We start from the raw sequence: 13532 nt of genomic DNA on the forward strand, positions 1-13532 counted from the left end.
TTTTACGGCACATGAAGTGCATACTCGTCAGCGTTTGCTTGTTTTGCACATTTGTTCCTTTTTTGCTGTTTATTTATTTTATCTTAGTATATTCGCAGAAGTACAAATTTATATTATAGATAGGGGTGAGCCGATAATATTTTTTTCCGATAACTGATATTTAGTACCGATAACCGATATTTAGAACCGATAACTTAATCTGGTCCAATATTTCAATCCTAAATACCACAGAGTATGAATGAATACTTCCTGATTTTCCTTGATGAGGTAAATACATAAATAACGTTATGGTAGAGGAAAAATTATCGGATATCGGTGCTCCGATACCGATATGCCGATAGTCCAATATCGGCCAGTATTTATATCGGAATTAATTATCGGCTCACCCCTAATTATAGATATGGGAGAATATTCACAAAGTTGAACTCAATATACCCTGAAAATTTCAATCAAACAACGTTAAATTTCAACCAGATATCCAGACAACCAGAGGGAGACAAAATCGGACGAGATGCCGAGAGGGATCGATGGGTCCTCTTTAACACCAGAAGGACCGGGGTTGCATGGCTACCTAGAAGGACTATTATTCGTAATTTTCACGGGTAGTAATTGTTTGAAATATTTCTTCGCTTGTGTTTAAAATTAATTGATATCTTCATTAAAAATAAACTTTTTCTATATTTATTAATGCAACTGAATAATTTTCACAAAAAATCTTACAATAAAAAATTTAAATGAACAATGGTCACGTCGCTCCTGTTCCCCTGCCACACGACACTTGCTATGGCAGTATGCTGCTTATTTCCATTTCAAAATGTAATAAGGAAGGCTAAATGCATAAATGTGCTCACTAAAACGTCAAAATGGCCTGATGTAATATAGTGCAGTGATTTCCTGAATGAAATACGCGTTACCGCTAGAAATAAAATAGAAATGCTTGGTCATTTAAGGTAAACGGGTGGAATAACTCCATTTCTATGTGAAGAAATCAAATTATATTTTAACCCTTTCTAACCCGGAGCTGCTTCTGGGATAAGTTAAATTTCAAGACTTCTCATTTTACAGATGTGAAAATTTTCTACACAATCATAATTATTGTGGAAGGTACATATTTCGCTATTAACCTTTACAGTACTGATGAACACTTAGTATAAATCTTTCCAGAATACAGCTGAAAATGTATACATTTTTGATGTTACCAAGAAGCAACTTTGGATTATTATGGGCAAATAGAATGAGTGCGATGAATAAATAAATTTAGACGTAAAAAAGTAAAACATTTAGACGGCAGGAAAAAATTCTAGGCAATCATCATCACTGGTCAACAATCCTAGGATTGGTTTGACGCAGCTCTCCACTCAGTTCTCCTATCAGCTAATCTTTTCACTCCTACGTATTTCTTCTCTTTCAATCTCTCTTTACTTGTTCCATATATTTTGTTCGAGGTCTTCCTTTTCCATTCTTGCCTTCCACCTGTCCTTCGACGATTGTCTTCATCAGGCCATCATGTCCCAAGATGTGGCCTATAAGGTTGTTCCGTCTTCTTATTAAGGTTTTCATGAGGCTTCTCTTCTCTCCTACCCTTCTTAGGACTTCCTCGTTACTAACTCGGTCGATCCATTTGATTTTCATCATTCTTCTGTAGCACCACATTTCAAAGGCCTCTATCCTTGCTTTCTCCGCTGCGGTCATTGTCCATGCCTAACTTCCGTATAGGAGCATACTCCAGATGTAGGATCTTATAAATTGTTTCTTTACATCCATATTTAAGTTTCCCGCTGTAAGCAGGTCTCTCTTTTGGTGGAATGCTCTCTTCGCCTGGGCTATTCTGCTGATAATTTCTTTCTTGCTTCTCCCGTCACTAGTTATCTTGCTTCCCAAATAACAGAATTCATCCACTTCTATCAGTTTTTGCCTCCCTATTTTAATGTTGGTCTTGACTTCTTCTCTTCTGCTGCATAGTAAGATCTTGGTTTTCTTCGTGCTTATTTTCAGTTGATATCTACTCATTACCCTACCCATATTAACCAGAATATTTTTCAAATCCTTCTCTGTTTCTGCTATAACGGCTATGTCATCGGCAAATCTTAGCATGCTTATTTTTTCTCCATGGATATTCACTCCCAATGCCTTTTCTTTGATTTCCTTAATGGCTTTCTCAATGTAAACGGTGAAAATTACGGGTGACAATTTAGACGTAAAAAAGTAAAACATTTAGACGGCAGGAAAAAATTCTAGGCAATATGATTAAGTAAGTAGAGGTTATCCGTTAGAATAGGTCTATGATCTAGTCCCTCTAACATTAATCACTCAGGCTGTTTTGTATGTCTTTTGTGTGCACCCATTCAGATGTCTTCGCCGCTGGGGTCGGCCGACGGCAGCGCGGGTGTGGTCAAGTGTCCGACGTGCCGACGGGATGCGGCCATCCCGCGCCAGGGTGGTCTCGCCTCCCTCCCCACCAACATCTACTTGGAGTCGCTGCTCCGCGTGCTCTCGGAGAGGCCGCCCGCCTTGCCGCAGACTCCACCGCCATCTGGCAGCGGATGCTCCAAGTGCGGAAACGGAGGACTCCCGCATCTATACATTTGCGGACACTGTCAGCAGGTTTGAATGTCTTTCTATCCCATTCCAAACGAAGTTACTTTTTGAAATGAATTATTGGCTATGTATTCATCGCGGAAGCAAACAGTTGCCTAGAGGATAAGGGTGTATCATTATCTTTATTTCATTTTACACCGCAATTTATCGCGGTAGAAATTTTTCATATTGAATTAGTAATGGTCACCTACCCGAGGTCATTTTAAAGGGTTTTATCCGAACGTTACATCAAGAAAACTACAAAAAATAAGACTTAATTTTAATTTATATTCAACCTTCTTGTTGCTACGTGATTGCAGTGGCACTGGCGAAAAATGCCATAGGCATTTCAATTAAACGTAGCATTCTTGAGAAAATTTTCTATATCATTTTTTGGTACAACAGCATGCTGTTCTTTTATTCCACTCTTATTGTATTAATTTTTAACTTTATCACTAAGCCTGATTTTTTATTCATGTGTTAAGTTGCTATATAATTTTTAATTTGAGCAATTAGCTGCTACAAAATCGATATTTCGGCTCGTGGCACTTTTCGGCTGAGAATCAAAAGCCAATATATCGACCCGCGACAGAGGGTTAAAGTGCATATGCCATTGCGTTACCCTTTTTTAGAAAACTAGTAGCCGAAAATCTGCTTAAAAATTGAATTCCTTCTATACAAATCGAATCGGACATCCAGACGAGTAATCTAAGCCAGATCAAGAGGCGCCATTGACTATGCTGGTCTACGGTTGACTGGAAATTTTCAAATCTGAATATCGCGTCATAATGCGCTTTCAACGTAGAAGTAAGTAGGTAGGGAAGACAATTTATCGTACAATTTCCCCATGGAAAGAAGCAGGAACGGGTTTAGGCGGTGTGCCTTATCCTCAGGCACAAGTGGCGCAGCGAGGGGGGGGGGATAAAACCCCCCCCCCAGAGCTCAGAGAAATTTTAAAGTTTAATCCATTTTACTTACCTGGATCAGTATTACTTATAGAATAAAGATAGGACTTATCACATATCCCTCAGAAAGCCGTAAAACTCGCCATTTTGAACCATTATTCTTCAAATTTTTCTGGAGGGGGGCCCCCGCAAGTCCTGCTTACCCTGATAGGTATGCAATACCCCCACACCCGTAAGTATTATGTATATAGTTGCGCCTAAAACCACCCCTAGCCTTAATTCCTAGCTGCGTCCCTGTCAGGCACATTCTTATGACTCCGTCCGCTGGGCAGGCATTCCTTAGGATGGTCATACTACACATTACACCAAATGAAGCCAGTTTAATAATTCTGTACATGATACCAGTGGTGGGTGCATATGGAGCGGGGGTGGGGCGCCCCCCTCTAGCAGGGTCGCCCGTATTGCCAAATATTGCTGAACCACTATTGTAACTTTTTTATATCATAAGATAGAATTGTCTTGATATGAGTAATCGCTTAAATTAAAACTTTCTTAAACTTTGCATGTGACTTGATTATTTTTATTTAGATAAAATTAAAAGTAACTCTAGATCACTTTTTTGTCCCCCCTTGAGTTTTTTCTGTATCTGCTACCGCAACAAACTGATCCTTAAATTTTTGAATTCAGAAGTAGAACCGTAAAAAATGATTGAATGCACACAATAGTTGAGTAATAAGAGCCATATTTTAAGGAGATATAAAAACAAAGCTGAATAGTTTAAACGTTTTGAAATGCTCCACAGAAATGTCATAAATCATACATGAGCTCACTTTATTTTTCAGGTGCTGTGCAAGGATTGCCTTCCTGAGCATTTAAAAGAAATGAAACAAGAAATGCTTGAAATTCAAGAGAAAATAAAAGGAGTCACCCAGAGACTTGAAGAAGCAGAAAAGGAATTCACGGTAATTCACATAAAAAAGGAGTCGGCTGAGAATAAGAACTACACTAGCGCCATCAACGGGAAGGAATAGCTAGGAAATGTATGATGATGATAGTGAAAATTATATTTTTGCTCAAAAACTCTCTCAACGCAAATTCGTTAGGCAAAAATTAACTATTTCCTTCCAAAATTAGGATTACATAGAGAAATATTGTAGATGTATCTAGGATTCGATGGATCAAGGTAGCTGTGATGTACGCATAATAGAGGCTAATGCATCAAGGGGAAAAACTTCATCTTTCTTAAGTTTTGATTTCCTCGGCAGTATGGATTATATCTCGCCCGAGTCGTCCTTAATCGGTTGATCGTTACTTAGGATTTCTCTCCATTTTATGGATTGATCTGGTGTATTGCACAGAAGGAATATCTAACACGAATTAATTTCATTGGCATGAAAGTGAATCTCAATCACTCCCATGAAAAGGAGCTACCGCTTTATCAATTCACGACTTATGAAAATATTTGTGCCATTGAAAGCTGTTGTTCCATGCTAAATAAATACGGTAAAATTTTCCCTACTGAGCATCTATATCAAGTGGCGAATTCCTTTTCCAATAAATACTTTTATATAACACTTGAAAATTCCTCTTTCATAATCGACAAACTCTGCCTTCGAAAGATTGATTGAAGAGGGCTCTAAAAAGTTCGAATTTATAAACATCACAGCCGCCCCTCCGAGGCCTGCAATCCATATCGTTTCATTAATAATATCAGCAATGGTATTCATACATTAAATTGAAACTAATTATCCCTTGCCATTGGTTGGTGGAATATTATAAAATTATTAATTTATTATATTATTTTTTCTTTTAAGTCTGTCACAGCTATTCAGAGGTCATACCCTTAAGCGGTAACTTCTTTTCATCCCGTCCGGTGGCTGTTTAAGACAGGCTTCACTGTCTGAAAGTCCCGAAATGAAGAATTTTATTACACAAAAATAGGGTAGTTTCCTTCATCAAAGAAAACGAAAGGCATTTATTGCGATTCGTTACCCACCATTAATGTATTCATGATATGCAAATTATTTCGTTTTAGAAATCCCAGTTTAGAAGAATGTAAATGGTCAATTTTAACCTCACTTGAAAAAGGCCAGATTGGCGCCCATGCGAAACCACTCCACGTGACGTCACAGGGACCTAGATTCTATACGAGTAGTCAGGAGTTTTACATTGTCATAGATTACCAATGCATGCACGAGGGACAGAGCTCGGGGAAACATCTCTTAATAATCACCAATTAAAATTGCCTATGATTGGAAAGTTTCCTTCGTTTGATAAGGAATTAATAATCCTTATTTAAGCCTAGTGCTGCCTGTTAGCAGGGTACTCTGCTACCTGCTAGCCGCCTGCATCGTAACGGCGCTCATAGCCTCGCACCAAGGTGGCCTCACTCGGCGGAAGCGGGAAACAGAATAACGGCAGAATATCACACAGGCTTTTCCCAGCATTCATATTTAGCCGTCGCGTTTTCGCGCGCTTGAAAATGTTCACCTTTCATTTAATCGCGAAAAATGGATATCGTCATTTAAAAATCTAAAAGCATGAAATGCGTACTCCAGGAGTAATAATTTTTTAATTTAGGCAATAAAAAAATAATAGGAAACCACCCTATTGCCATATGGATTACTCACATAGTTTCGGCGTGTTCATTCCTCAATGGAAGGTGCGGTTCCAGCATCTGCGGTCGCAGGTGGAGGCGGAGAGGGACCAGCGTGTGGCGCAGGTGGCCGAGGACTCGCGGCGTCTGCTGGACCGCGTGTCGGCCCTCGAGGCGGAGCGGATGCAGGGCGGACGCGAGCTGAGACAGCGACTCGTGGGCGCACTTGCCAACTGCTCAGCGGACGAGTTCGAGAACACCGCCTCCGAGAGCAAGGTTGGTCTCCAGCTGGCGCAGTCGGGATGACTGTTCTTTCCTTCATTTGATCGTTGGATTATTTTTCCTCGTAGAATAATCCTCTTAAATCGCTGGCACAGTAATGGTTTTCCTGGTTTCGCTAGTGGTAGGATCCGCCCGCCTTTGTGACGGTGCGGGATTCCTCGTGCCATCCCTTCCTTCCCTATCCCCTCCCAGGAGGAGTCGTCGGGCTCCTATCGCGGTGGCGCCTCTTTCCTTTATCCTTCCTTGTCCTTTCCCTTCTGCGGTGCAGAGGTGATAAGCTAACGCTCCAGACCTCGGCCCAGGTGTATAACCTAGTGAGCCCGCCCTCCGATTTCGTATCCACAGTTCTTTCCTCCGTGTTAACTAGGTGTCACCGCTTCTCTTTCAGCTGGTGCAACCGCTGTTAAATGCGCTAGCAAACTTCTACGTGGCCGACAACACCATTTCGGAGAGCAAGGATAGATTGGAGGCGAGACCACAGTGTGAATCACTGTTTTTTCTTCTTGCTCAGCTCACTAGCGGCTAAGCGGCTATTCACTCCTCAAAACTTCCAGCGGCTCGTGGGCATGCTCCCGACAACTGCACCACTGCTCCGAGGGAATTATATGTCATTTTACTACAATAAGTGAAATAGTATTGCCCTTTCCTACCTTCCTCCAGTACGCACCAGCCTTATGAGGCCAGAAATTTTGATGAGTAGTGATTTCCTCACATTTTTTTAGCTTATGTGTGAATATATGAGTACTGATGTGATAATCGGATATATAATAATATTTCTAGAGATAGAATATTTCTAATGATATTTTAAAAGATAAATATCAATAAGAATAAAACCCCCTCAATGAACCGTAGCCTCCTTGCCACCTAAATTTTATTAACCAATGAAATCGTTAAGAGTCTTCAACTAAGGCATACATCGCTAGTCGACTTCGCGTTTGACTATACGAAAACCTGGAATCACTAGCCTTATGATATCAATTAATGTCATTTTCCCTAAATAGCACTCGCTCGAATATCCATTGAAATAAATGCATAGGGAGAAAGATAGTTTTGCCTATCGATAGAGATAAAAGCAATTGTAAGCCCTCTGAAAGCGATTGAACGATTATTGCACGGTTGGTGCACTGATTGAAGAATATACATCGTCAATTGGTCTGGTCTAGCAGTGTTCCAAATGTATTCGAATGCAGTAATAGAATACCGAGGCAGGGAGCTGAATACACTCCCAAGTACCTGAGTATCCAGGGTAAATGGGTTTAGTGATAGAAAAATGTCGGTCGAAATCGAGTTTTCGAGCAATTAACAGCTCGAGTATTCAACAAGAATAGAAATTTGAATCAAAAGATCAATCAATCGAAAAATATCGACGGTTCGTTTTATAAGAAAAGTTTTTACTAAACATGTTTATTACTTATTCGAAAAACATTCAAAATACACACCTGAGGAAAAGAAAAAAATCTAATCAGAATACATGCTTGAATTATTGGAAGTAAAAATTTACAAATGCATGCATATTTAAGTTTTGGGATAATCGAAACTAGAAGCTCCGTTTCCTCGATATTTGACCATCAAAAGCGAGGAGGTTGGAATGCATTGGAGACGCAGTTTCCGAATTTTTTACGTGGTCAAAGTGAAAACCCTTATGGGATTGTCAATGTTTTGGTCAAAGTGGGCGTGGCCTATCCTACCCAAGCACCCCCATTCCTGCCACATTTCGCTCCACGCTCGGAACCAGTGGTGCCCCCTCCATTACAGCCTCCTTGATCAAAACCGATTTTCGATTTCAATTGAAATCGGTTTTTCCATCACTAACTGGGTGCTCGGTCATAAAAAGTCAAGTTATTCCATGTAAAGATGCTATGAACGAGGCATCCAACTCCATAGTTACCCCAAGTAAAAACGAATGGAGTTGGTCCGCACAAGAGGAACGTTTTTAAAGTCGCTTCAAATTGAGGAAAAGACAATACCTACAAATATTTCCGCGCTGTTTTATGAACAAGTATATATTCGCGGCATATCTATCCACCTCAATCAATCACATTTCTCTTACCTTTATTTCAATTTATTCTTTGTGGGCATTGCTTTTCGTCTTGAAAAGAAACTTCGGTGATTTAGTTGAATTAATTTCTCAAAACGATAATCGGATTTATTTCTTCCCTTGATACTACTTCTTTCTAATATTTTGAGCAATTTTCATGAGCTCTCAAACCATTTCCACCCACATTTAGCGAACTATTCTTTTCTATTTCCTAAAATAAGCAACATTTGTGTGGCCATTTCCAGCGATTAAGCTAGAAACAATGGAACGCTGATAAACAAATCTCTATCCTGTCGTCGCCAACGTTGTCACATGTAACACCCACAAGTCTTCCATATGAGGTTTTTAAATACCGATGTCTAGAATTTTTTTTTAAGCCTTCCGGATGGAAGACTTGTGGAAGCATTCCATGGAAACGACTATAAATACGGCCCTTAACCCTGGCATTGCTCATCTGTCAGGTGGAGATGTTCCTGAACGCCCGCCGCGAGGCCTCGGGTCTGCTGACCCAGGCGTCCACGTGGAGCGAGAGGGCGCGGTCACATCTCACCTTCGACCGCACCAACTTCCGCATCCTGGACCCGGAGGACGAGGAAGACGAGGAGGAGAAGGAGGGGGCAGAGGAGGAGGAGGAAGAGGAAGAAAGGGTGGGGGAGGAGGAGGGGGGGAATGGTGGGAAGAAGGGGGTGGAGGGGGTGGCGGGTGGGGCGGAGAGGGGTAGGAGGGAGGCAGAGGGGAGGCGGAGGTCTGCCGCGAGGGCGCTGCCCACCACCCACGACGAACTCTCCCTCTACTACAGGTAATGCAGACTAGTTTTCACATGCACTACTAATTATTACAAAACAAATGCTTCATGGACATCAACTGAATAAATTGAATCAGGGTTATTATTTAAATACTTCATAGCCACTTCGGAAGTTCCCATTTTCTAGTTTGCAAATCTGTCTGAATCAGGGGCGCAGCTAGGAATTAAGGCTAGGGGGGGGGGGGGGGTTACAGGCGCAACTAATACTGGGGTGCCTGGGGGTGTAGTATACCCGCCAGGGTAAGCGGTAGGTGCGGGGGCCCTCCGCCAGAAAAAATTAAGACAAATGGTTCAAAATGTTGAGTTTTACGGCATTCTGAGGGATATTTTGTTAATACTCACACTATTCTATAAGCAATATTAATCCAATTAAGTAAAATAGATTTTACTTAAAAATTTCTCTGACCTATTGGGGGGGGGGCATTTTTTCTGATTTGTGGTTTCACCTTTCTAATGTATTATGTGACGAATTTTTTTGTAATATGAGTTATTTTTATAAATTAAAGAAAATAGCTAATGTTAAAATAAAATGAATATAGAGTATTGAATGATTAGTGAACAATCAGCATCTAAGAGTGACATTGCAGGAGGAGTGCCATCGCGCTCCTGGCACTTTTCGCGAGAGATTGGAGGAGCGAGATAACGGTCCCCGGCACTCTAAGGGTTAATAAATAGGGTAGTTTCCTTCATCAAAGAAAACGAAATGCATTGATTGCGATTCCTTACCCACCATTAGTGTATTCATAATATATAAATGATTTGGTTTTAGAAATCCCAGTTTAGACGAATGGCAATGGCCAATTATAACCGCTTTTGAAAACGGCCAGATTGGCGCCCATGCGATGCCACTCCACGTTACTTCACAGGGACCTAATTTCTATACCAATAGATAGGAGTTTTACATCGTCTGAGATTACCAATGCATGCATGAGGCACAGAGCTCAGGGAAACATGTCTTAATAATCTGCTATTAAAACTGCCTAAGGTCGGAAAGTTTCCTTCGTTTGATAGGGTATTAATAATCCTTATTTAAGCCAAACGCTACTTGCTAGCAGCCTGCATCTCAGCGGCGCACATACCCTCGCCCAAAGGTCACCTCACACGGCGGTATCGGGAACCAGAATGACGTCACACGGGATTTTCCCAGTATTCATACTCAGCCGTCCCGTTTTCGCGCGCTTGAAAATGCTCACCTTTCATTTAATCGCGAATATTGGATGTCGTCATTTAAAAATCTAAAAGCGTGAAATACGTACTCCAGGAGTAATAATCTTTCGATTTAGTCAATAAAAAATTAAAAGGAAACCACCCTATTGCGGAATTTTAAGATAAATGGTTCAAAATGGTGATTTTTACGACTTTATAAGGGATATTTTATTAATCCTTACACTAATATATTAGTAATATCAATCCAATTAAGTAAAATGGGTTCATCTTAAAAATTTCTCTGAGCTCTGGGGGGTGGGGTTTTATCCCCCAAACCCCCCCTCGCTGCGCCCCTGATTGGAATTATAATTCTTTCCTCATAAAAAAACTTACTTCGTAATGACTTTCAATTAGCACACATCCGAATACAAATCGTTCCAAAAGAACGGTTTGTGGGTTATGAGTTGATTTAAGAGTGGAAGGTTCGGGCGTTGATTTGGCGATTTGATGTGGATGTCTAAGCAATGAACTCTCAGGGAAAAAATAATTCTTAATCCGTCTCTTCTTAATAAATAATAATAATAATTAATAAGCCTCAATAACCCTCTTCCGTAATTAAGGGAAAAGTTACTTTATTTGATGGAATACGTCTGGTAAAGGTTGGGGCTACCAATGCGCCAAATTTAGTTGAAATTGGAGGTGGTCGGACAACAAGTTTGCGATTTTTTTCAGTTATAATGGAATGACTCATGCTTTAGTTGAGGAAGACGGATATTCTATGATTTTTCTCATGTACTACACAGGAGTCGCTCGATGACATCCCCCCGCTGGAGGTGGGGCGGCACACGTGGGTGCGGCGGGAACGAGCTCTACCGTCCAGCGGGATTGGCGGTATCCCCGTGGGCGGAAGGTGAGCTCTACGTCGCGGCATCCGACGGCGGTCGCGTCTCCGTGTTCACGCGCCGGAGCGGCAGCGGGTGGAAGTACTCGAGGACGCTCGCCACTCCTCCCGGCAAAGAGCGAATGCTCTGCCCCTTCGGCGTCGCCTTCTCCGAGGCAAGGGCCGAGGTCTACGTCTCCGGTGAGATTACTAATACTCATTTTTACATGACTGAACCATTATTAGTAGATTTTACTATTATAGAACATTCGAGATGACTGAAAATTCTACGGAATCAGCCGCAACCAAAATTTCACTCATATTGCTTCCTATGCAGGAGTTGGTTTCAGAGGATATTTTTATTTTCTAAAAATAAGGCTAAATTTAATTTTTTAAACGATCTACCAATTCTTATGGAGTAAGCATAGAATTTCTTCAGAAGTATGCTTAATTGAATCACTTACAAATAACGTAAAAGGTAGATATTTTCACATAAGTGTAGATAAAATAATGCTTTTTCCTTAATTTACATTCAATCATGGGTATAGATAACCATTTTTAGAATAATATGGGTAAATATTCAAAGTTTTTCACTGTCATCCTTTATTGCAACGACACATTTCCCTGGTAACTCTAATGAATCTTAAAAAATGTGTGTAAAGGGAGCGTCTATGACGGAAATCATCATCATCGCACCACGCAAGATGCTCTATTTTAAATTCTTCATTAAAGTAAAAAATTATAGTTTTTAATGCCGATGTAAATCCTTACTCGCATGATGAAATCGCATGAATAATCAGCTTTTTTTTTATTCTCACGGAAAACTTAAGTGAGTTACTTTTCTTTCTGCAGACAAGTGGTGCCACTGCATCCACGTGTACGACACGCAGGGAAACTGGCTTCGCCGCTTCAGCAAGTCCGGCCGCTCGCCCGGAAGCCTCTCTTCTCCGGAGGGCATCGCGGCCAACGACTCGCACATCTTCGTCGCCGACACGGGCAACGACCGGGTGCAGGTATTCAATGCCTCCGACGGCTCCTTCGTGACCTTCGTCGGCTCCGAGGTGTCCTCCTTCAAGCGGGAACCGGACGTGGCAGAGCCCTCTCCCGGTTCAGGCTACCTGAGGCAGCCGTCCGGGGTCGCCCTGAGCGCCGACCACTCCAAACTCGTGGTCTGCGACTCCGGGCACAACCGGATCAAGATCTTCGACACGAGCGGCCTCCTGACCGGGGATTTGAACGTCCCCCTCAAGCCCGTCTGCGTGTTCGGCTCTCTCGGGAGCCAGCGGGGTCAGCTGCGGTCGGCCAGGGGAGTGGCCATCGACCGGATGGGCTTCGTGGTCGTGGCGGACTCGGGTAACGCCAGGGTGCAGATCTTCCGGCCCAACGGGACGCTGGTCAGGGCCATCGGGAGTCAGGGGAAGGAAGCCGGGCAGTTCGGATACCCATCGGCGGTCCACGTGGGACCACTGTTTGAGTTATTCGTCAGCGATGCCAACAATCACTGTATCAGTGTTTTCTAATGTTCTTTTTACACGCAAAGCCTTTCCTTGTAAAAAGACTGCCGGGAAAATTTTTAAACAAGGTTAATTTATGATATTTAGTAGCTCTCAACGAATTTAAAATTTCTTAAATGATAGCATACTACAAAATACACATCCTTTATATTCTAAAATATGTTTACACTTAAAAAGATTGAAGCCAAGAGATATAAAATATACTCTTCAGCAAATTTAATTGCAAATATTGTAATTAACGTGAAAGTTTGAGTTTTTTTAAACAATGGTATCAGATATGGTCAGGGGCGGATCCAGGATTTCTTTCTGGGGGGGCTCAAGCAAGGCTGTTTCCAAGATTTTATTCTGGGGGCACAAGGATACCTCATAATACAAAACGAACGCAATGATAATGGGACTGTATTAAAAATCTTGCATATTTTTAAGGGTCTCGGGGGGGGGGGGGGGGCACATGCCTTAGATCCGCCAATGGATATGGTGATCAGATAACCTTCATACTATGGCCTTGATTACACAATGAATACAGTCCTGATTGGAGGTCTGCTTCTCAACTTAAAGCCTGCTCAGTAATGTATCCTTTTACTCACCAAAAGCAAGAAAGATTCAAAATTCTGAGGACTATGCTGAAAGTGCAAAGGCAGAGAGACTCCATGAATGGAGTGTGTGATATAGTCAAGCTGCTGCTGATCACACTCCAAATTTACTACTAGAGGAGGATTCTAAACTTAAGCCTGGTGCGGGTCATCTACTCATATCTCACTGTAGATATGTTCCTGTTGAATTCATTTT

General features: G+C 41.6%; 1 protein-coding gene across 1 annotated transcript in view; it reads left to right on the forward strand.

Moving 5' to 3' along the window:
- Window positions 1-13123, forward strand: part of LOC124155218 (E3 ubiquitin-protein ligase TRIM32-like) — a 35207-nt gene extending 22084 nt beyond the window's left edge. The window contains exons 7-13 of the mRNA XM_046528933.1: window positions 2350-2604; window positions 4325-4444; window positions 6145-6354; window positions 8860-9039; window positions 9082-9197; window positions 11153-11430; window positions 12082-13123. Of these exons, the coding sequence (XP_046384889.1) occupies window positions 2350-2604; window positions 4325-4444; window positions 6145-6354; window positions 8860-9039; window positions 9082-9197; window positions 11153-11430; window positions 12082-12749 (1827 nt within the window). The 3' untranslated portion in view covers window positions 12750-13123. The remainder of the gene's footprint in view (window positions 1-2349; window positions 2605-4324; window positions 4445-6144; window positions 6355-8859; window positions 9040-9081; window positions 9198-11152; window positions 11431-12081) is intronic.
- The last annotated feature ends 409 nt before the right edge of the window (window positions 13124-13532 follow it).

Source organism: Ischnura elegans, chromosome 3 (assembly GCF_921293095.1).
Source record: "Ischnura elegans chromosome 3, ioIscEleg1.1, whole genome shotgun sequence".
NCBI lineage: Eukaryota > Metazoa > Arthropoda > Insecta > Odonata > Coenagrionidae > Ischnura > Ischnura elegans.